General features: G+C 34.5%; 12 protein-coding genes and 5 non-coding genes across 17 annotated transcripts in view; 4 read left to right on the forward strand and 13 right to left on the reverse strand. All coding sequences in view use genetic code 11, as the record gives it.

Annotated features, from left to right (window-relative positions):
* The window catches only part of matK (maturase K), a 1,542-nt gene extending 790 nt beyond the window's left edge, over window positions 1-752 (reverse strand). Inside the window, exon 1 of the mRNA in view lies at window positions 1-752. This exon is cut by the window's left edge and continues 790 nt beyond it. Coding sequence (YP_006073085.1) covers window positions 1-752 — 752 coding nt within the window.
* The window catches only part of trnK-UUU, a 2,708-nt gene extending 1,097 nt beyond the window's left edge, over window positions 1-1,611 (reverse strand). The window contains exon 1 of the tRNA in view: window positions 1,575-1,611. This is a non-coding gene — a tRNA (tRNA-Lys). The remainder of the gene's footprint in view (window positions 1-1,574) is intronic.
* Window positions 1,612-2,339: 728 nt separating this feature from the next.
* rps16 (ribosomal protein S16) lies at window positions 2,340-3,456 on the reverse strand. The gene is made up of 2 exons: window positions 3,417-3,456; window positions 2,340-2,560 (listed from the first exon to the last, which is right to left on the reverse strand). Exons 1-2 carry the CDS (start codon window positions 3,454-3,456, stop codon window positions 2,340-2,342), a joined length of 261 nt encoding a protein of 86 aa, YP_006073086.1.
* Window positions 3,457-4,578: 1,122 nt separating this feature from the next.
* Window positions 4,579-4,650, reverse strand: trnQ-UUG. Its single transcript has one exon. It is a non-coding gene; the product is annotated as a tRNA-Gln (tRNA).
* A 300-nt stretch (window positions 4,651-4,950) lies between these two features.
* psbK (photosystem II protein K) lies at window positions 4,951-5,136 on the forward strand. Its single transcript has one exon. The coding sequence runs from the start codon at window positions 4,951-4,953 to the stop codon at window positions 5,134-5,136; it is 186 nt and encodes a 61-aa protein (YP_006073087.1).
* A 401-nt stretch (window positions 5,137-5,537) lies between these two features.
* On the forward strand, window positions 5,538-5,648 carry psbI (photosystem II protein I). The gene has a single exon. The coding sequence runs from the start codon at window positions 5,538-5,540 to the stop codon at window positions 5,646-5,648; it is 111 nt and encodes a 36-aa protein (YP_006073088.1).
* A 139-nt stretch (window positions 5,649-5,787) lies between these two features.
* On the reverse strand, window positions 5,788-5,875 carry trnS-GCU. The gene has a single exon. It is a non-coding gene; the product is annotated as a tRNA-Ser (tRNA).
* Window positions 5,876-6,999: 1,124 nt separating this feature from the next.
* Window positions 7,000-7,756, forward strand: trnG-UCC. The gene is made up of 2 exons: window positions 7,000-7,022; window positions 7,709-7,756. It is a non-coding gene; the product is annotated as a tRNA-Gly (tRNA).
* A 154-nt stretch (window positions 7,757-7,910) lies between these two features.
* trnR-UCU lies at window positions 7,911-7,982 on the forward strand. Its single transcript has one exon. It is a non-coding gene; the product is annotated as a tRNA-Arg (tRNA).
* A 93-nt stretch (window positions 7,983-8,075) lies between these two features.
* atpA (ATP synthase CF1 alpha subunit) lies at window positions 8,076-9,620 on the reverse strand. Its single transcript has one exon. The coding sequence runs from the start codon at window positions 9,618-9,620 to the stop codon at window positions 8,076-8,078; it is 1,545 nt and encodes a 514-aa protein (YP_006073089.1).
* Window positions 9,621-9,699: 79 nt separating this feature from the next.
* atpF (ATP synthase CF0 subunit I) lies at window positions 9,700-11,059 on the reverse strand. Its single transcript has 2 exons — window positions 10,915-11,059; window positions 9,700-10,109 (listed from the first exon to the last, which is right to left on the reverse strand). Exons 1-2 carry the CDS (start codon window positions 11,057-11,059, stop codon window positions 9,700-9,702), a joined length of 555 nt encoding a protein of 184 aa, YP_006073090.1.
* Window positions 11,060-11,586: 527 nt separating this feature from the next.
* On the reverse strand, window positions 11,587-11,832 carry atpH (ATP synthase CF0 subunit III). Its single transcript has one exon. The coding sequence runs from the start codon at window positions 11,830-11,832 to the stop codon at window positions 11,587-11,589; it is 246 nt and encodes an 81-aa protein (YP_006073091.1).
* An 837-nt stretch (window positions 11,833-12,669) lies between these two features.
* On the reverse strand, window positions 12,670-13,413 carry atpI (ATP synthase CF0 subunit IV). Its single transcript has one exon. It carries the CDS (start codon window positions 13,411-13,413, stop codon window positions 12,670-12,672), a length of 744 nt encoding a protein of 247 aa, YP_006073092.1.
* A 255-nt stretch (window positions 13,414-13,668) lies between these two features.
* Window positions 13,669-14,379, reverse strand: rps2 (ribosomal protein S2). Its single transcript has one exon. The coding sequence runs from the start codon at window positions 14,377-14,379 to the stop codon at window positions 13,669-13,671; it is 711 nt and encodes a 236-aa protein (YP_006073093.1).
* Window positions 14,380-14,587: 208 nt separating this feature from the next.
* Window positions 14,588-18,703, reverse strand: rpoC2 (RNA polymerase beta' subunit). The gene has a single exon. It carries the CDS (start codon window positions 18,701-18,703, stop codon window positions 14,588-14,590), a length of 4,116 nt encoding a protein of 1,371 aa, YP_006073094.1.
* Window positions 18,704-18,882: 179 nt separating this feature from the next.
* rpoC1 (RNA polymerase beta subunit) lies at window positions 18,883-21,675 on the reverse strand. Its single transcript has 2 exons — window positions 21,244-21,675; window positions 18,883-20,499 (listed from the first exon to the last, which is right to left on the reverse strand). The coding sequence occupies exons 1-2, from the start codon at window positions 21,673-21,675 to the stop codon at window positions 18,883-18,885; spliced, it is 2,049 nt and encodes a 682-aa protein (YP_006073095.1).
* Window positions 21,676-21,701: 26 nt separating this feature from the next.
* rpoB (RNA polymerase beta subunit) overlaps window positions 21,702-22,500 on the reverse strand; it is a 3,207-nt gene continuing 2,408 nt past the window's right edge. The window contains exon 1 of the mRNA in view: window positions 21,702-22,500. This exon is cut by the window's right edge and continues 2,408 nt beyond it. Within this exon, the coding sequence (YP_006073096.1) occupies window positions 21,702-22,500 (799 nt within the window).

Below are 22,500 nucleotides of genomic sequence, written 5' to 3' on the forward strand. Positions count from 1 at the left end.
CGCTCAAGAAAGGCTCCAGAAGATGTTAATCGTAAATAAGAAGATTGTTTACGAAGAAAAACTAATACAAATTCGCATTCAGATACATAAGAATTATATGGGAACCGAAATAGTCTTTTATTTTCTTTTGAAAAAAAAATAGAATTATTCGGAGTAATAAGACTATTCCAATTATGATATTCGTGAAGAAAGAATCGCAATAAATGTAAAGAAGGAACATCTTGGATCCAGCATTGAAGGATTTGAACCAAGATTTTCAGATGGATGGGATAAGGTATTAGTATATCTGACACATAATTTAAATGCGACAATTTGTCCTCCAAAAAGGGAAATATTGAATGAATAGATCGTAAATTCAAATTCTGAGATTTTGGTATTTTTTTTTCTTCGAGGGAAGATACTAATCGCAGCAAGATTGGAATTTCCACAATGACTGCAAAACCTTCCAATATCATCTGAGAATAAAAATGAAAATCAAAATAATTGTTGTGCCCAACGAATCGATTTTGGTTAGAATCATTAACCGAATAAATCAAATAATTCTGTTGATACATTCGAATAATTGAACGTTTCACAAGTACTGAACTAGATTTATTGTCATAACCAAAAATTTCCGTGGATTCGTAAAAAATCGAACCATTTAAACCACGATCATGAGCAAATGTGTAAATATACTCCTTAAAGAGAAGCGGATATAGAAAGTGTTGTTGCCGAGATCTATCTTTTTCTAAATATCCTTGTAATTCTTCCATTTCCATTTCTACTTGAACCAGAGGCAGGACCCATTTCATTTTTTGGGTTATCAAATGATACATAGTGCAATATGGTCAGAACAGGGTATATATTATGTATATAATTACAGTAAGAAAAAAATATATATCCCACAAACAAAGGAAACAGGGGAGTCCAATCAACAGATCTTTTTCCTCTCCTTTTCTATCCAATTGGTTTATGTTCGTTATAATTACAAGAGGGTCAAAAATCCTTTATTTTTGCAACTCAATCGCTCTTTTGACTTTGGAATAAATTCTCTTTATCAGTATACTGTTTCTTCTACACATCCGTCTCCAATCCATAATAAAGAATAATTAGGATTCATTAAAAAAAAGAAAGAAAATCAATGGTCCACTCACAAAAGAACCCACCCTTTCCCGCATCAGGCACTAATCTATCTTTAACGTCTAATTAGATCGGGTAATCATTCAAATTAAGAACAAAAGCTCGTTGCTTTTTATTTCACCAGAATTAGAGCCATAGGGCTCTATCCATTTATTCACTAGACCCAACTGTAAATGGGAATTTTTTTTTCACTTCCAAAAAGAAAAAAAATTTGTAACGATCCGGTAAGGATAAACTCAAAGTTCTACTTTAATTAAATAATAAATTAAATAATAAATTAAATAATAAATTAAATAATTAATAATTAAATAATAAAAAAAATAATAATATTTTATTACGACATGCTGTTTTTTCCATTCATTACCTTTGAGGATCAGTCGTGGTCTTATAGACTCTACCAATAGTCTGGACGAATCTGTTGCTTCATCCAAATGTGTAAAAGATCATAGTCGCACTTAAAAGCCGAGTACTCTACCGTTGAGTTAGCAACCCGAATAAAATAAATAGGATATGTAAATACGGTCAAAATAAAAAAATCAATTGAATTGCACTGCACGACCCCGTCAAAACATTGAACTAGAACAAATCGAAAAGAAAGATTTGTTGATCAATTAAAAACACCAAAATACCAAAATGGACAGATCAGATTAAACAACAACAGATTCCCAATAGAGATGTCAAAATTGTGACAAACCACCATTTTATTTATCAATTTTCTTTTCTTTTTCGTTAAGAAAATACATCTTGTATGCCAGTAAATCCGGTAGGGCAAACCCATCATTTGACTGAAGTGAAGGAAAGAAAAAACCAATATGGGGTGGAGATAAACGGATCTATTTATCTACGATCGAATTATATTTCTTCGATGCACCATTGTCAATATGAATCCAATGTTAAGAAAACAAATTTAAGTAAATCAAATAAGGACTTGTGTTGGATTGGCACAACATAAACATAAATAATAAATTTGGATGAAAAAAAAAAATACGAAAGAGGTAAAGTAAAGAAAAAATCTCGGGTTTATTCAATCAATAGAGGTACAATAAGCAAGATTAACCCCTTATTTGTTGGTGGATTCCCGCAACAAACAAAACAAGAAAAAAAGTAAATTAAGTATGAATACAGCAAGAAAAAGGCAAATTGTGTGTAAATAATTACACAAAGATAGATACTAGTTACCCCCCCCTTTTTTTTTTATTTATTAATTTTGTTTTTTTCCTTTAATTAACTCGAATCGAAGTTCTTTCTTGAAATAATTCTGCCTTCCTTAAAATATCACAAACAGTTCCCGTAGGTTGAGCACCTTTTTCAAGGAAATATAGAATAAGAGGAACATTTAAATAAGTTTGATTCTTTATCGGATCGTAAAAACCTACTTTTCTAAGATCTCTTCCTTCTCTTCGGGATCGAACATCAATTGCAACGATTCGGTAGATGGCTCATTGGAATAGATGTAAATAAACAATGCCCCCCCTAGAAACGTATGGGAGGTTTTCTCCTCATACGGCTCGAGAAAAAAGGATTCTAAATTTCTGTATATGTATATAATGGCAAATGGATCCATAAAATCATGAATTAGACTATGATTTGAGTCGTTTTTTTATTCTTCCTTACAGAAAAAAAGAAATCTCATTCGTACTCATAACTCAAGTTGGGTAATTCTGACAGAGTTCGAAGGGAAACCCTTAGACATTTATTGAGCCGTCTCTAACCTCTTTTGTTTGTCTCATCTCGAATCTATTTTTATTCCTCATTCTGATTCAATTGTTGAGACAATTGAAAATAGTGTTTACTTGTTCCGGAATCCTTTATCTTTGCTTTGTGAAATCATTGGGTTTAGACATTACTTCGGTGATCCTTACTCCTTTCAAAAGAGCAGCAACATACCTTTTTGTTTTTTGTTATTTTTTTCTATACTATAGAAATAGAATATGAACGGTGGATTCCCTTGTGATACACTTTTGATCGAAATAGTTTTACCAATTCTGAAAAATTTTACTTTTTATTTTTCAAACTTCTTTGATTTTTCGATTTTTTTAACCTTTCGATTTATATATTGAGGATATACTTACAAAGTTGGTCTAACTTATTAATAGTTACTAACCCTAGATTCTTCCCCCCGATAAACGAATCAATCCTTTCTGCTCGAGCTCCATCATGTACTATTTACTTACAACCTAACACAAATTAGGTTCCTAACAGAGCAGAACAAACTATGTCGAGCTAAGAACATCTTCATTCCTATAGAAAATGATGGATGTAAGAATCCACAGCCGATCATGTCCTTCAAGTCGCACGTTGCTTTCTACCACATCGTTTCAAACGAAGTTTTACCATAACATTCCTCTAATTTTATTTCAAACCGGTATGTAATTGATTCAATATGGAATCATGAATAGTCATTGGCTCAACCGGTGTGTGTATACCGGTATATAATAGTACATACTTTCTATCTATCTATGGATAGATCTATCTATCTATGGATAGATAAGTATTCATCCGGGGAAGGCTCGGTAAGGATCCAATTTATTTAACTCTATATTCTATCATATGAATGAAACATATTTCTAAAAAAGACGAATAAATAAGTTTGCTTAAGACTTATTTACATCTTAAAAAGATTGTTCGGGACGATCAATCATGAAGGATCCATTTTTCTCGAACAAATAAACTATAAACCTCAAAAGAAGAACCTTTAATATTAATAGATTTGCAATCCCGGAACAAAATCAATTATTAATAAAATAAAACTTTTTTATTTTATACAATACGGATTTTGTTTTACTTCAGGTTCAAGAATTTTTCTTTTCCATCAATTCCATAAAGTCAAGTAGATGCAATATACGAATTTCCCCCAATCGCTACATTACATTGATTTACAATTATTCATTTGAACCGGATAAGATATAAGATGAACCAGATAAAATACAAAAAAATGGGGTCCAGATCAATTCGTTTTTACTATTTTTTTCCCACACCAGTTTTAGAAGTTTTAAGACCAGTGATGAAATTAGTACCAAAAACTCCCTACTCTTTAGTCTCCACATAGACTGTGGAATTGGGATACCCCATTTATTTACTTTAGGCTTTTTACCCTTGGTAAGGGAATAAAGAGGCCTTTCTTTCATTCACATTTCGATTCAGAATGCTTCATGTGAGAATTGACATTTCATAGATATGGGACATAAAGTTTCCAAAAGTAACTAACTTTAAAATGAATATTGAGTAGTACGAACATATCCTGAATGTGAATGATAAACCCAGAACTTCTTTTTTGAATTAAAAAAAAAGTATTTCCACCCACATTTGACACTTGATTACGTTTGTGAGAAACCAAATGAAAGAAAAAATATGATTCTAAGAATGATTCTTAGAATTCAGAACAATGTTCTCGTTAACAATTTTATGTTTCATGTGGGATACAATGTGATCCCATCTTTCGTTTCTGATGGAAACGATCTGGGACGGAAGGATTCGAACCTCCGAGTAACGGGACCAAAACCCGCTGCCTTACCGCTTGGCCACGCCCCATTTCGAATTTCTATTCGACACTAATAAACATTAATATTGGTATTGGTTATTCGTCAATTCCAACCCAATAAATACATTGGGGATATATTGTTGCTAGGATTCAACACATGTAGATATAGAATCAAAAAAATTCATTGATCATTACGTGGAATTCAGTTAAGATATTGTATGAAAATGGAATTCCTTGTATTCTCATTTGAGAATGGAAGGAAAGATTTTTTGACTTGTCTTTTTTTTTCCTTAATAAAAAAAAACTCAATCAGAATAAAATTATCTAATCTACAAGAACGAAATTTTGTTATGCTTAATATCTTTAGTTTAATCTGCATCTGTCTTAATTCTATCTTTTATTTGAGTAGTTTTTTCTTCGCCAAATTGCCCGAAGCTTATGCCTTTTTAAATCCAATCGTAGATGTTATGCCTGTCATACCTGTACTTTTTTTTCTCTTAGCCTTTGTTTGGCAAGCTGCTGTAAGTTTTCGATGATTTAATACTCTGCTAAATTCATGATTTATTCGATAAATCAAAATTCGAAAAATTGATAAGACCAGATAAGTCTTACATTATGAACCCTCGATTCAAAAATCGAAATTCTTGTATATTGAATAACCACGGCGATGAATTTTGATCAACTTATTTCCTCGTTCTGACCTTACAGTGAGCAAAGACTTTATTAGGTTGCCTACAATACCTAATTATTCATATGACAAGAAATTTTTGATAACGAAGGAATCAAAATCTTATTCCAAAGAAATTCGTGAAAATGACTTTCTTTTCAAAAAACACTTCATTTTTTTGGGGGTGTCATGTCAAAACAAAATAGTGTATGTGGTAAAAAATAAGTAACCTATTCCCTTTTTCAAAAAAAAGATCTTGGAGATTGTGTAATGCTTACTCTCAAACTATTCGTTTATACAGTAGTGATATTCTTTATTTCTCTCTTCATCTTCGGATTTTTATCCAATGATCCAGGGCGTAATCCTGGACGTGAGGAATAAAAAAAAGATATTTTTAGTTTTTCCTGCTTTTTCTAAATTTTTTTTCTTATGATTTTATCTATTCCATACATTTACCTATGATAAAATCAAGGGATCGAAATTCCTTCGAATTCGAAAGTCTTCAAGTAATAAGAAGAAGCGGAGAGAGAGGGATTCGAACCCTCGGTACGAATAACTCGTACAACGGATTAGCAATCCGCCGCTTTAGTCCACTCAGCCATCTCTCCCCATCCCCATCCCCATTTAAAAATGGAAAATTTTTTATGTGATGTGACACGTGAAGTAAAGATATATAAAAATATAAAATAGATAAATAAAAAAGTAAAACAATTATATAACATATAAATTATATAACATATATAAATAAACATTATAATATAACTTATAAAGATATATAAAAAGAACAATAAAGTAATATATATCTATATAGGAATAGGATAAATATATATATATATAAGAAGAAATTTGATCAGGAATTCAATTTAGATAATGATTCGAAACGGATATCCCAAATAGAAAAATACCCTACTTCTTTTATTTTGTACGAAAGGTTTATTCCCCCGGCTTGGTTTAAGTACTGGCCGGGCCAGGCCAGTATTTCCATAGATAAAATGATTTAATAATGATTTGATATCAATCAAAAATACTTGTTGAAGTGTCATTTCTTATTATTAATACTTAATATTATTACTTAATATTATTACTTAATATTATTAATATGAAATTAATATATTTTAATATGAAATTAATATATTTTTTTATTTTCTTTTTATCAATTTATTACTTACTGGAAAAAGAAACTGGAATAATAAATATATAAATATATGTATATATATTTATATATTTATTATGTACATATATATGTACATATATTAAACAATAAAAATTATTAAAATGAAAAAAAAATATCAAATATTAAACACACATATTTATAAACGTAGTTATAATATAACTCATTTATTTGTTCAAGAGACAAGCTTTATTTGAACAATTGAGATCCAATTGACCCGAATTCTTAATTCATAAGTAAGATCTGGCAGTTGAAAGAGAAGTTGAAAAAAAAAATAAACCATGTATGCAGATTTCATCCTTTCAATGATCCAGCTTCAATGATTCTTTCAGACCGGGACTGTCAGTAATGACTTCGTATCAAACGAAAAGAAAAGTATAATATAACTATAACTTTTTTTATGTTATTTAAGTAAGCTTTCTGCTCTTCGCCCATTTAAGTCTAAGTCCCCGGCGGGACGAAGCGTCAACGCTCAAATTTTCATGATTCTGATGCTATCTTGATTGCGCCTCACTCTTTTGTTCGACAAATGGTCCATTCATATACAATAATAAATATATAGCGGGTATAGTTTAGTGGTAAAAGTGTGATTCGTTCTATCAAAAACTTAAATAGTTAAGGGGTCTTTCAGTTTTTTTCATATTCCGATCAAAAACTTTATTTCTTAAAAAGGTTTAATCCTTTACCTCTCAATAGTATATTTGAGGAAGAATATACATTCTCACGATTTGTATCCAAAGGCCAATTAGAAATTGAATAAAAAAGATTGGATTATGGATATGGAGTCGCGAAGCATAATTTTTTTGGATTGGATTAACTCTTCCAATTGAATGAGTATGAATAAAGGATCTATGGATGAAGATACAAAAGTTTATTTCCAATCGTAACTAGATCTTCAATTTTTTTTTGTAAAAGGGAAATTGAAGCCAAATAGCTATAAAATGATGGTTTTGGTTTACTAGAACCATCAGCATATTGTTTCAGCTCGGTGGAAACCAAATTCTTTTCCTCAGGATCCTGCGAGTGGAAATAGGGAACGAAGTAACTAGACTAAATGGATTTAGTATAATCCCCCTCCTCTAGAGGGATCATCTAGAAAGCAAGTAGCTTTGGATGGATTCATACAGAAAAGCTAACATAGATGTTATGGATCTAATTTTTCTCTTTGGGAATACATCGATCTTCTATAAAGGAGCCGAATGAAACCAAAATTTCATGTTCGGTTTTGAATTAGAAACGTTAAAAATGATCAACCAACGTCGACTATAACCCCTAGCCTTCCAAGCTAACGATGCGGGTTCGATTCCCGCTACCCGCTCTATATTCTTTATTATATATGCCCTTTATTATACATACATCATCGATTTGGATATGCATCCTTGTTTTTTATTCCCTAAAATATTTTCCGTGTAATCGTTTTTTATCCGAACAAGAGAAAGGAAGAATACGAAAGAAGAAAATAGGAACGAAAAGCGTCCATTGTCTAATGGATAGGACAGAGGTCTTCTAAACCTTTGGTATAGGTTCAAATCCTATTGGACGCAATTTATTTCCATCTATCTTTTTTAAATGGCTATACCAAGAAACCTTTTTTGAATGATTCGAATCAGAAATATTTCTCAATGAGTATTCTTGTACTAAGAATAAGAGGGAGAAGTTGACGCTTGTTCCTGAAGTAAAAACAGTTCGATCTGTTCCTGAATAGCTTCCCTCAAAAGGGCTTCCGCTTGCTCGGTGAATGTCTTGGTAGAAGATATAATTTCTTGGAATTGAGGTTTATTCTTTTTTAAGTAGGTACGTAACTGAACGAGAAATTTCTTTACCTGTCCAATTTCTAACGGATCAAGATATCCATTCGCTCCGGTATAAATAGTAACTATCTGTTCTTCCACCGTGAGAGGGTCTGATTGGGATTGTTTAAGCAACTCACGTAATCGTTGACCTCTTGCCAATTGATTCTGAGTAGCTTTATCGAGATCAGAAGCGAATTGTGCAAAGGCTTCTAACTCTGCGAATTGCGCTAGTTCCAATTTTGATTTGCCAGCTACTTGTTTCATGGCTTTAATTTGAGCTGCGGATCCCACTCTGGAAACAGAAATACCCACATTAATAGCGGGTCGGATTCCAGCATTGAATAGATCGGCGGATAAGAATATTTGTCCATCTGTAATGGAAATTACATTAGTAGGAATATAAGCTGAAACGTCCCCAGATTGAGTCTCAACTATTGGTAAAGCAGTCATACTCCCTTCACCTAAACGAGAATTTGATTTAGCGGCTCTTTCCAAAAGGCGCGAATGCAAATAAAAAACATCTCCTGGATAAGCTTCACGACCAGGGGGTCTTCTTAATAGAAGAGACATTTGTCGATAAGCTTGTGCCTGCTTGGAGAGATCATCATAAATTATTAAAGTATGTTTTTTACGGTACATAAAATATTCAGCCAGAGCCGCTCCCGTATAAGGAGCGAGGTATTGTAATGTAGCAGGTGAATCCGCCGTTTGGGCTACCACAATGGTGTATTCCATCGCCCCTCGTTCCTGAAAAGTAGTCACTACCTGAGCCACAGAAGATGCTTTTTGACCAATAGCTACATAAACACATATCACATTTTGCCCTTTTTGGTTAAGAATCGTATCTGTAGCTACTGCTGTTTTTCCAGTCTGTCTATCCCCAATAATTAATTCTCGCTGACCGCGTCCTATAGGGATCATCGAATCGATAGCAATAAGCCCCGTTTGAAGAGGTTCATATACAGAACGTCTCGAAATAATACCTGGGGCAGGAGATTCAATTAACCGAGATTCAGAAGCTGAAATTTCACCTCTCCCATCAATAGGTTTAGCCAGAGCATTTATAACACGACCCAAATAAGCCTCACTCACAGGTATCTGAGCAATTCTTCCTGTTGCTTTTACAGAACTTCCTTCTTGTATCATCAAACCATCACCCATTAATACAACGCCAACATTATTTGATTCCAAATTCAGAGCAATTCCTATTGTACCCTCTTCAAATTCTACTAATTCACCTGCCATTACTTCATCAAGACCATGGATACGAGCAATGCCATCGCCCACTTGAAGTACGGTACCGGTATTCACAATCTTTACTTCTCTATTATATTGTTCAATACGTTCACGGATAATATTTCTAATTTCGTTGGCTCGAAGGGTTACCATTAGTGTTTTTTTTATTCTTTTTCGAAAGCAAAGGGAAAAAATAATGCCTAAACTCTAAACTAAAGTAAAAGTAAAAGGGCTAATCTGTTATTTCTTCCATGGCCCCTAGAATGCCAATATTAGCACGGATCGTACGGAAATGTAACTCACTATTCAAACAACTATTCAGAGTTCCTAGAGCTCCTTGTAAGGCTTGTTGAAAAACTCGTTGTCGGACCTGATTAATCGCTCTTTGTTGTTCAAAATGAAGGGTTTCATTTTTGTAATTTTCTAATCGTTCCAAAGTGTCACAAGTAGCATTAATCAAATTTTCTTTTTCTCGTTCTATCTCAGAGTATCCATTCATTCGATACTCATCTGCTTCTATTTCTACTTTCCGTAAGCGAGTCCTGGCTCTTTCGAGCTGCTCAATGGCCCCTCTACGTAATTCTTCCGAATTTCGAATAGTACTCAAGATCCTCTGTTTTCGATTATCTAATAAATCATTTAATGAAAGTAGATTATCTTACCATTAATTTCACAACTTCCATAATCTCTTCCCGAACCAAACATGAATCTTTCGATTCATTTGGCTCTCACGCTCAATTATTTATTTTATGTTATGGGCATTCCCATATCTTTTTTTTTTAATGTAATGAGCCTACCCTCTCTTTTCTGTTTATATTCAAAAACATCGAAACTGATATAAGACCAGAATATTAGGAGGACTCTTCCGACCAGACAAAAATCTATAATTGTCAGCAAAGTTCTTTCTTTATTTGTATTTGTTCTTTATTTGTATTTGTTCTTTATTTAATTTAAAATTTAAATTTACAATTTATTTCTATATTTTTTTTATTTCCTTTTTTTCTTCAAATCCAAAAATTCCTATTTTTTTTTTACGTAGGTCGTCGATTCGGCATTGGAAAAAAGAGCAAGATGCCCATTTTTTTAATAAATGGTTCAAATCATTTTATCGATATGAGTGTTCTATATCAGATAAATTACCAACTATTCATTTTTAAACCATTTCGGTACGTTAGTACCGGTAGAAAGAGTACCATGTTTTGCCTGGACTTCAAACAGTTTAGCTTTAACCATGTTAATGGTCTCACATTATTGGTTGATAGAGAATCAAATTTACCAATAAGTCACGAAATGCTATGGTTCTTACATATGATTTCTTAATTTATTCAGAAATAATTCGTTGAGATCGTGCACTTTTTTTCCTATTTATCCTATAAAATGAATAAAATACCATAAATAAAGTGCAGTCGGATGGATCCAACCTATTCTTGAAATACACAACTCGCACACACCCCCTTTCCAAAAAAAATCAATACACCAAGCACTACACTTAGATTTATTGGATTTGTTGCTAAAATATCGGTATTAAACCCGAAACTCCCGGCGGATGGCCAGTGACCCAAGGAAAGGAAAGAATCGGTTCCATTTTTCATATGCTCTCCTCTTATAGATAGGACTAACAAAGAACAGAGTTCTTTTTGTATCACTTCGTCGTCCCTTTTTTGATCGATTTCTTTTTATTATATAAATTTTATTTCCATTTTTTTTAATGGGAGTAGATTAAATCTAGTAATTTAATTTGATAATTTTTAAATTTCTTACTTGAAGTTTCCAATCCAATAAAATACTTATTAGGTTAAGTCTTGGGTCTCATGTCAATTGTGAAATATCTCGTTTGTTGAAACGATTCCTAAAAAAAGTAAAAAAAAGGTTTCCATTGTACTAAGCTAAGGACGCGAAGGAAGAAAACGAGCGGATCCAGTAATTACTCATCCTCAAAACAGTCCTTCCTTTCTTGGGGTATTGTCTCAACAAATAAATAATTGTAGGAGTAAAGCGTTGATATAATTAGAAGAAGCAAACAGCAATTCTGAGTTAATAAAATAAGAAAAAAGTATAGCGAATTAAAAAAATAAGAAAAAAAGTATAGTATGTAAGGTACTTTTTTACATTTCTAGGATTAAACAAAAGGATTCGCAAACAAAAGCGCTAACGCCACGACCAGTCCATAAATTGTTAAAGCTTCCATAAAAGCTAGACTAAGCAATAAAGTACCTCGTATTTTACCCTCTGCTTCTGGTTGTCTCGCAATACCTTCTACAGCTTGGCCTGCAGCAGTACCTTGACCAACTCCAGGTCCAATAGAAGCAAGCCCTACGGCCAATCCAGCAGCAATAACGGAAGCGGCAGAAATCAGTGGATTCATGGTAAGTTCCTCGCACCAAAAAAAAAGAAATGGTTAATGATACAATCAACCAATGAATTTTTACTTAATTTTTTTATCATTTTTTTTCATTAAGATTTTATCATTAAGATCTATCTGATTAAGATCTATCGGGTCGAAATAACTAAAAACTCCGAATTGAAATGGTAATATTACTGAATCGTCAGAACTATTTCGATATCTCATTTTGAGTTTCTACCCATAATGGAGTTTTTGTAAATACATATGTATACGGTTCTAGTTATTGCATTTCTTTGTTTCGAAACATTCTTTCATTCAATTCTTCTTTCCTTTCTTTTTTCTTCTAGATACTATCCTTGAGTTCATCTCTTTTTTGCATTTCATTCAATCCACAATCGCAGACGAAACAGAAAGACTTATATTGGAACTATATAAATGCAGTGAACCGCAATCAAATCAATCAATAATATATATATATATAGGGTATATAATAATATATATATATATATTAGGAATAGTCCTATATAACTAGTAAATATCTAATATCACATATACATTTGTTTCTTCCATAACGTAAACCACCCGCATTTTATATTTTATATTGAATCGGATTCTAGAATCATTCCTCGAAACAGACACAGGGGCTGGACTTATAGAGATTACATACATCTAGTGTGACCCCCCCAACCCATCTTTTTTTTTACAATTCCGCAATATCGTCTATCTTTTTTCCTACGACTCTAGGTCGTATATTCATACGTATTTGTATTTGTATCTATTATGTTCCCCAACCAAGTGGATTATCTTGAATCATGCATGAATTGGGATAAGCTTAAAAAAGACTATTTCGAAAACTAGTCAATGATGACCCTCCATGGATTCACCTATATAAGCCGCGGCTAACGTTGCAAAAATAAGAGCTTGAATACCACTTGTAAATAATCCAAGAAGCATAACAGGTATAGGAACTACTGAAGGGACTAAAGAAACAAGAACAACAACTACTAATTCATCAGCCAATATATTCCCGAAAAGTCGAAAACTAAGAGATAAAGGTTTTGTGAAATCTTCTAGGATGTTAATTGGTAAAAGTATTGGGGTTGGTTGAATGTATTTTCCGAAATAACCCAATCCTTTTTTGGTAAGACCCGCATAAAAATATGCCGCTGACGTGGGTAAAGCTAAAGCAACAGTAGTATTTATATCATTCGTAGGCGCAGCTAACTCCCCATGAGGTAATTGTATGATTTTCCAAGGTAAAAGAGCACCTGACCAGTTAGAAACAAAAATAAATAAGAACATAGTTCCAATAAAGGGAACCCAAGGACCATATTCTTCTCCAATCTGAGTTTTGCTCAAATCTCGAATAAATTCAAGGACATATTCGAAGAAATTCTGACCGTCGGTCGGAATGGTTTGTGGATTCCGAACAGCTATGATGACTGAACCTAATAAGATAGCAATTACGACCCAAGAAGTGATAAGTACTTGGGCATGGATTTGTAAACCTCCTATTTGCCAATAGAAATGTTGGCCTACTTCTACACCCGATATATCGTATAACCCTTTGAGTGTTTTAATGGAACATGGTATAACATTCATATTGTCCTCTGACAGAAATTGAACTTCAAAAAAAGGAATTATTTTGATTCAACCATCTATTTCTCAACTCATTAACTTGAATCATTAATCGTATATTTTATTTACGATACCAAGAAATTACATAACATCATAACATAATATCAATATCCCCAGTACTTTTTTTATCTCTTTTTAAAAATCAAAAAAAATAGTACCGATCCAATAAATCTATGGAGTTGCCAAATAATTAACTAATCTTATTATTCTTAATGATAATCAACGATTTCTTATATAGCTAGAACGACCCTCACAAATTGCAGATACTAATTTGTTAAGAATCAATCGGATTGAAGCTATAGCGTCATCATTTGCTGGAATCGAAATATCTGCGAGATCTGGGTCACAATTTGTATCGATTAAACAAATTGTCGGAATCCCCAAAATGACACATTCTCGAAGAGCCGTATATTCTTCTTGCTGATCAACGATGATCACAATATCAGGCAACCCCGTCATATATTTGATCCCGCCGAGATATGTTTGCAAGGTAGATAATTTTCTCTTCAACATTGCTGCATCTCTTTTGGAGAGACAGTTGAGTTTCCCCATCTTTTGTTCTGCTCTTAAGTCCCTGAACTTGTGAAGTCTCGTTTCCGTAGTGGACCAATTCGTTAACATACCACCAAGCCATTTTTTATTAACATAATGACACCGAGCCCTTATTGCAGCTGATGCTACTGAATCCACTGCTTTATTTTTTGTACCAACGATTAAGAAGTTTTTTCCCCTACTTGCTGCATCAAAAACTAAATCACAGGTTTCTGATAAAAAACGAGCAGTTCTAGTGAGATTTGTAATATGAATACCTTTACGCTTTGCAGAGATGTAAGGGGCCATTCTAGGATTCCATTTCTTAGTACCATGACCAAAATGAACTCCTGCTTCCATCATCTCTTCCAAATTGATGTTCCAATATCTTCTTGTCATTTTTCCCCAGACTTCCTTTTTTTTTTAACAAAGAGACGAGGTAACCTGAAATAAATAATTGTTCCGATGGAACCTTCTACGGGGGATTGACCGTTGATACACGACCCAAACCATTAATTTCTTTTAATTACTTATTTTATTTTTTACCAAATCAATAATCGGACCAGATAATTGAAAAATAGTTAAAGTGAAAGAAAAGAATCTGCTCTTAGGAATCATTAAATCGCGTAAATGATTGTTCTGATGTCTCATGGAAATTTGTCTCATGGAAATTGTTTTGGGCGTAAGAACAAAATAATTCTCTATGGTGTAACAAAATATCTCTTATTTCCAAATGAATGTTCTTGTCTTGCCTTGAAGGGTGTACTAATTTTTGGAATCCGGTACCAACAGGTATAATCCCCCCCAGAACAACGTTCTCTTTCAGGCCTTTCAACCAATCAATACGACCTCGTAGAGCAGCTTTTGCTAAAACTCGAGCGGTTTCTTGAAAACTTGCTTCGGATATGAAACTTTGAGTATTTAGAGATGCCCTCGTTATTCCCAATAAGATTGCCCGATAACAGATCGCTTCGTCCAAAGCACGCCCTGCTCGTTCCGCTCGCAAAAAGCCGATTAATTCTCCAGGTAAAAAAACATTAGACATTCCATCTTCTGAAACCAACACTTTTGATGTTACTTGACGTACAATAATTTCTATATGTCTATTATGGATCTGTACCCCCTGGGATCGATAAACCTTTTGGATCTTATTAACCAAAGAGATACGACTTTGGGCTATGGTTAGCTCAGCTCCAATCAAGAATCCCCAGGGGATTCCAAGAATTCTTTGTATACGTTCGTTCCAACCTTCAACTCTCCTTTCTAGGTTCATCGATATTGAATCAATCGAACGCACTTCTAAGATTTGTTCCACTTTTGGAAGACCTTGCGTTATGTCACCAGATCTCGATTTTTCATATATAAATGTAACTAATGTATCTCCTTCGTAAAGTATTTCTCCATAATGGCTATGAACAGTTGCTCCTGGAGTGGCCAAATAGGGTTTAGCTGATCTTATAACTAAGGAGTCAACATGAACAATTAAAATTTGACCAGATTTTTTTACGTGTGATTCGTATTTGAATAGACATACATTTTCGCAAATAAATTGTCCAAGGCTAATTATTGTAGATGTCTCTTCACAATAATCGTGATGGAGAAAGCACCAATTCAAATGGAATGGATTCAAAATTATGTTACCGCATGGATCGGGATTATAAATCCTCCTATTTTCATCTATTAAACAGTATTTAAGTACTTGGAAAGTCTGTTTAAAATTGTCAAGTAACAAATATTTTTTTAACAAGATATGATTATGAGTTATTAAATAGTAAGATGAAAAAAAATTCGCTATTTTAGGGACAATAGTCCCTAAGGGACCCAGCAAATCCCTAATTTGGATTATGGGATCTGATTCTTTTGTCACATTGTTATATTTCGAACCATTGAATGGACCAATTCGAGAACAATTGGATGATGACAAAATTATCAAAGATTGGCATTCATTATTTCGATTCAACAACGTACCAATACCAATAGTTCCTTGATGTTGGGTAAGTGATTGAATCTTCGCCTTGGAATAAAAAGGATTGATATTGGTGCGATCTAATCTATTATCGGAAATCAATACGGAACTTGCCCTATCATACCTTTTTCCGGTATACGAAATAGTGGAATTGACTAACTCAATTCTTATGAAATCGCGAATCAGATCATTTGTCCTTACCTCAACAAAGGAAGCATGAACCTCTTCTATAGAACCATTTTTTTCTTGGTCCCAATTCAATACTAAGCAAGTCCGAACTAATTGAATACTTGTGTGATAAATTCCTCGAATTGACTTGCCATTTCCATAAAGGATATAATTGACAACTCTAAGTTGGACATTATCCTTTTCCTGCAAGAGATCCCGAGGGAAAAGTGTTGCTAAATTTATCCCATCAGCTATTTCATATGTGACTACGGACCGAACCGAAACAAAATACTTTTTCTTGGTGGGTGTGATCCGTTGGACATAGATCCAATTTTTCAATTTTTTTGATTTCTTAGAATTTTTTTTTTCCGTCTCTGGTGGTATCAAAATGCCGCAGTGCCTGGATATCTTATCTGTTTCTCCAGGAAAATGAATATCTCCAGAAAAGATTTTCAGTTCAATACTTTTTTTTTTTCTCTCCACTCGGACTAATCCGCCTACCCGGCTTCTTGTATTTAAAGCGAGTTGTGTATCTACTCCAATGATACTATTGTTCCGGACCATTATGAACGAAGATCCGGGTAAGATATGCACTTCTTCGAGAATGAAAAAAAACCGATCTACTTTCTGGTATTTCGGACTAAATTCTTTTGCTCTTCGATACTCAATCAAATCCTCTTTTTTTATGATTGAATCTACCTCTATGGTCCCATATTTAGTAATTCCTGAACTATTTCTTCTGTATCGTGGATCATCAAAATAAGCAAGAATACTATTTCTACGTAAAATACCATTTATGGGTATTTCAATCGAAATACCAAAACAGGGCATTAGTTCTTTATCTCGTTCTTGATCATATTGTAATGGGATAATGAATCTATTTCTTCGTTTTTTCGCCAAGAAATCAGAATTTTCTTGGAGAATAGAAGGATATATGAAATTCCAATGACCATTGGATATGATTCGATCAGGTCTTGAATAGTCAAGAATTTCCCTATCTTTTTTACCAGAAGTATCCAACAATTTATGTCTTACTCGATGATTAGTCATTGAGGGGTCAAAGATATATCTTTCTTCGAAAGAAAAAGAATGAACATTCATTTGATCTTGATCTTTGTGGAGCGAAAAAGACACTATACTGGATCTGCACGGACCTCCTGCTAATATCCATAAATGACTTGTTTTTGGTAATAGATGAACATTACCATGTGTATATTCAGATGCATGGTGGACATCGGTACTCCAGTGCATTTCTCCCTCTGATTCAGAATAAATATGTTTTCGTACCTTCTCTTTAAAACGAAAAGTAGACGTTCCGGCACGAATCTCAGCAATCACTTGTTCTGATTCTACATATTGATCATTTTGAACTAAAATCAAACTTTTTGGTGGAATATTCACATTATGGATAATATCCCGAGTCTCAATAGTTACATACAAGTCTATAGAACATAGAAAAGCAGGATGCCCATGACGGGTACGTGTGGGATAAACCAAATCCTCATTGAATTTTATTTTTCCATTAGAAGGAGCTCGTACATGTTCGGCAGTATCACCTGTGAATACTCCACCGGTATGAAAAGTTCTTAATGTTAGTTGAGTCCCTGGTTCCCCAATTGATTGACCCGCAATAATACCTACGGCTTCTCCCAATTCGACCAGGTCGCCGTGAGTGGGACTCCGACCATAACATAATTGACAGATCCAAGATGCACTCTTGCAAGTAAAGGGGGTTCGAATATATATTGGTTGTGCCCGAAAGGTTATGAATCGATTGACAAGTCCAATCCCAATATCTTGATTTCGAGCGGCAATGCATCGTAGACCCATATATATATTGTCTGCTAATACACGACCAATTAGTGTTTGGACAAAAATTTTTTCCGTCATCCCATTTCGAGGACTCACGGAAATACCTCGGATAGTACCACAATCCGTTCTACGTACAATAATGTGTTGAACTACTTCAACAAGTCTACGCGTGAGGTATCCGGCATCTGATGTTCGTACAGCAGTATCTACAACTCCTTTGCGGGCTCCGTAGCAGGAAATTATATATTCTGTCAAAGAAAGCCCTTCGCGTAAATTGCTTTGAATGGGTAAATCAATCATTTGTCCTTGGGGATCCGACATTAATCCTCTCATACCTACTAATTGGTGTATCTGAGATGCATTTCCTCTAGCTCCCGAAAAGGACATCAGATGGACTGGATTAGAAGGATCAGTCATCCGAAAATTAGGATTCATTTCTTGTCTCAAATATTCACTTGTAGCATACCATATCTCAATGGATTGACGTAATTTTTCTACCGCATGTACATTTCCATAATGATGGTGTTTTTCAAAAATAAAACTTTGTTGTTCAGTGTCTTGGACTAACCATCCCTTAGAAGGTATTGTTAAAAGATCATCAATTCCTAATGAAATAGATGTAGCAGTGGCTTGCTGGAAACCCAAAGTCTTTACTTGATCCAGGATGTGTGATGTATATGCCATTCCGAAATGATCTATTAATCTGCTAATAAGTCGTTTCATAGCAGTTCCATTTATCACTTTATTGTGAAAGACCAGATCAGCCCGTTCTGCCATAAGTACCTCTATATTCTGCTGAGTAGGATTCGACAATGGGCCTGAGTCAGTGATTCGAAAACTTCCTTTCCTCAATCTCAATCTTGATTCACGCAAAAATTCAGAAATTATGATACCAGTGAAACTGGAGAGACCCGAATCCCTACGGGCACGGGCATCACCTAATCTAATTTATTAGTTTAGATAGCGTATGAATAGGCCCGACAAAACCCCTGTATGGCTTCTTCTATTTCTCGATAAAAAGAAATATGACCAAGAGTGGTTCGAATGTATATACAATGGATTTCTTTTTTTACACTTCCTACTATTAGATAGTGCTCATAAATCTCATGATAAGTACCCAAAGATTCATATTGAACTTCGATGGGAACTTCTCTTGAGCCAATGACACGTTGATCTAGTCTCCATCGGAGCCACAAAGGACTATCTAAACTGATTCGTTTCTGCCGATAAGCTCCAAGTACATCATAGGAACTAGAAAAATACAGTTCTTTCTCTTTCGTATACTTATAGTCATTATTGTCAACTGTATTATTTTGATAGTTTCCGCGATTATATGGATTATGCCTATTTGCACAAATACCTCTACGATTCCTGATCGTTAATACATAGAGTCCGATAAGCATATCTTGAGTTGGTACGGAAATGGGATCCCCAATAGCTGGAGACAAGAGATTTATATGAGAAAACATAAGTAAACGAGCCTCCGCTTGAGCTTCCAAAGATAAAGGTACATGAACAGCCATTTGATCTCCATCAAAGTCTGCATTGAAACCCTTACAAACTAATGGGTGTAAACAAATAGCGCGCCCCTCCACTAAAATGGGTTGGAAGGCCTGTATGCCTAATCTATGCAAGGTGGGTGCTCTATTCAACAATACAGGATGCCCCCGCATAACTTCTTGAAGTATTTCCCATACAATCAGTTCTTTTTCCCGAATTTGACTTTTAGCAATCCCTATGTTAGAAGCAACATGTTGTCTGATTAGACCACGAATTAAAAATGTTTGGAAAAGCTCTATTGCTATTTCTCGAGGTAATCCACATTGATGTAATGAAAGAGAAGGACCCACAACAATGACGGAACGTCCCGAATAATCGACCCGTTTACCAAGCAGAGTCTCACGAAATCTTCCTTCTTTGCCTTCAATTACATCTGAAAATGACTTGTAAACTTTATTATGACCATCCCTCATTGGTTGTCCCCGGATCCCATTATCAAGAAGTGTATCCACGGCTTCTTGTACCAATTTCTCCTGACACATTACTAATTCCCCTGGCGTAGATCTACTTGTTGCTAATAGATCGGTAAGAGTATTGTTCCGATAGATAACTCTTCTATAGAGTTCATTAATATCCGAACTCATTAGTTTACCCCCATCTGTCTGAATGATTGGTCTCAACTCGGGAGGAAGAACTGGTAATAAGCACAAAACCATCCATTCTGGTTCTACATTTGTTCGAATAAAATGTTTAGCTAATTCCGTGCGTCTAACCAAAAAATCCTTTCTTCTTCTAATTTTTCTATCTTCCCATTCATTTCCAGTGGACCCCTCATCTCCTAATTCCTTCCATTCTACCAATGAATTATCTATAATAATTCGCAAATCTGAATCGGATAATTGTTCTCTGATAGCACCTGCTCCTGTAGAGATTTCTCGATTTCGAAATGTCTCGAAGCCTTGAGTAGTAAAAAAAAGTGGGATGGTGTATTTCCGGGATTGGATTTCATATTCGAATGAACCTCGTAATCGTAAGAAAGTAGGTTTTTTAGATATGGGCCTAGCAAAAGAAAAATCGAGATAGGTTCCTATAGGATTGGATTTCCCCCTTTAAAATCGGACGTGAAGGTTTCCTCTCATCCGGCTCAAGTAGTTACAGCAAAAAAAGGGGTTCTTTCTTATTTTTAAACTTTGTTTTGTTCGATAAAACCCTACCCTACAAAGAGCTACTCCTTACTCAAGTTCCCAGTAAGGACCAACCTTTCATTGATTCATTCTTTTTTTTTTTACTTTAAAAAAATTTTCTGAATTACTTATGACAAAATGGAAATGTGAAATTTTTGAGTAGTCTACTTCCCCTCAAATGATGAATCCCCTTAAAGGGGATACTTTGGGACTCGTAAGGGATTTACTTGTCTATATATCATTCCCTTCGACCTTTTAGGTCTCTACTCACCTCGATGGTTATGCCATGATGTCCTTTGAAGTATATATGCGATAAATAGACTCCAGTAACCATGCTATATATATTTGCTTGCTTAAAGAGAATCTCTCTCTAAAAGAAATGGAATGGCTAATTCCACGAAAAAGTCTTTTTTTTTTCGACGAGGTATAACTAGCAATTCCTATTTATCTGTTATAGAATCGACCATGGATCAATTCCCCTTTCATTTGGAAGTATTGAATATACCCATAATTCTGAGTTTCATGTTACTTTTCCCAAAACACATGTCAGAGCCGGGGCATCCCATTCAATCTGATTGGGATGACAGTTTCTCAGTCCGAATCTGTAAAATGAAAATTTTGATCAAATCACACATCGCAGTATACCAGGCCTTCTAATTCTTTAAGGGGTTTATCTAAAAGATTCGCGATATAACTAGGAAGACGTTTCAAATACCACACATGAGTCACTGGACATGCGAGTTTGATGTATCCCATTTGATATCTTCGTATCCTAGAATCAACAAATTCCACCCCGCATTGTTCACAAAATTTCGGGTCTTCTTTTTCAGCTCTGATCACTCGATAATTTCCACAAGCACAAATTCTACTTTTTATGGGTCCAAAGATTCTTTCACAAAACAATCCATCTTTTTCCGGTTTATTGGTTTTATAATGAAAAGTATAGGGTTTTGTCACCTCTCCAACTATCTCTCCATTAGGTAGGATTTTGTTGGCCCAAGCCCTTATTTGTTGAGGAGAAACTGGTCCAATTCGAAGTTGTTGATGTTTATACCGGTCGATCATAGAATAGAAATTCTGATTCATTCAGATCAAGCTTCCTTCCTATTAATCTGGAAGTTCTTCTCAGATACAAGGAAATGATTCAGTTCTAGAGCCAAAGATCGTAGTTCTCGAACGAGCAATCGAAAAGATTCTGGAGCATCCTCGGGGTTAGGTACTGTTCCTCCAACGATTGTAGCACCAAGTACTTCTTGACGAGCTCTAATATGATCAGATTTATAAGTAAGCATCTCTTGTAAAATATGAGCAACACCAAATCCCTCTAGAGCCCAAACTTCCATTTCTCCTACTCGTTGGCCCCCTTGCTTGGCCCTTCCTCTAAGGGGTTGTTGTGTAACAAGTGCGTAATGCCCACTAGAACGTCCATGGATTTTATCATCAACTTGATGAATTAATTTTAGGATATAGGACTTTCCTATTAGAACAGGTTGTTCAAAAGGATCCCCTGTTCTTCCATCAAATATTCTGCTTTTTCCTGGATACTCGGGTTCAAATACCCATGGATTTTTTGTTTGCTTACAGGCTTCATATAATTCAGAAAACACTAGTTTTCTCGAAGCCTCTTGTTCATATCTCTCATCAAAAGGTGCTATTCTATAATGTTTCTTTAGCAGATCCCCCGCTAATCCGAGCGAACATTCAAATATCTGCCCCACATTCATTCGTGAGGGTACTCCTAATGGGTTGAAGACCATATCAACAGGTGTCCCATCTTGCAAATAGGGCATATCTTGTCTAGGCAAAATTTTTGAAATGATACCTTTATTCCCATGTCTTCCAGCTACTTTATCACCTACTTTGATTTCACGTTTCTGTGAAATATATACA

The sequence above is a fragment of the chloroplast genome of Elaeis guineensis, assembly GCF_000442705.2.
Source record: "Elaeis guineensis chloroplast, complete genome".
NCBI classification, from domain to species: Eukaryota; Viridiplantae; Streptophyta; class Magnoliopsida; order Arecales; family Arecaceae; genus Elaeis; species Elaeis guineensis.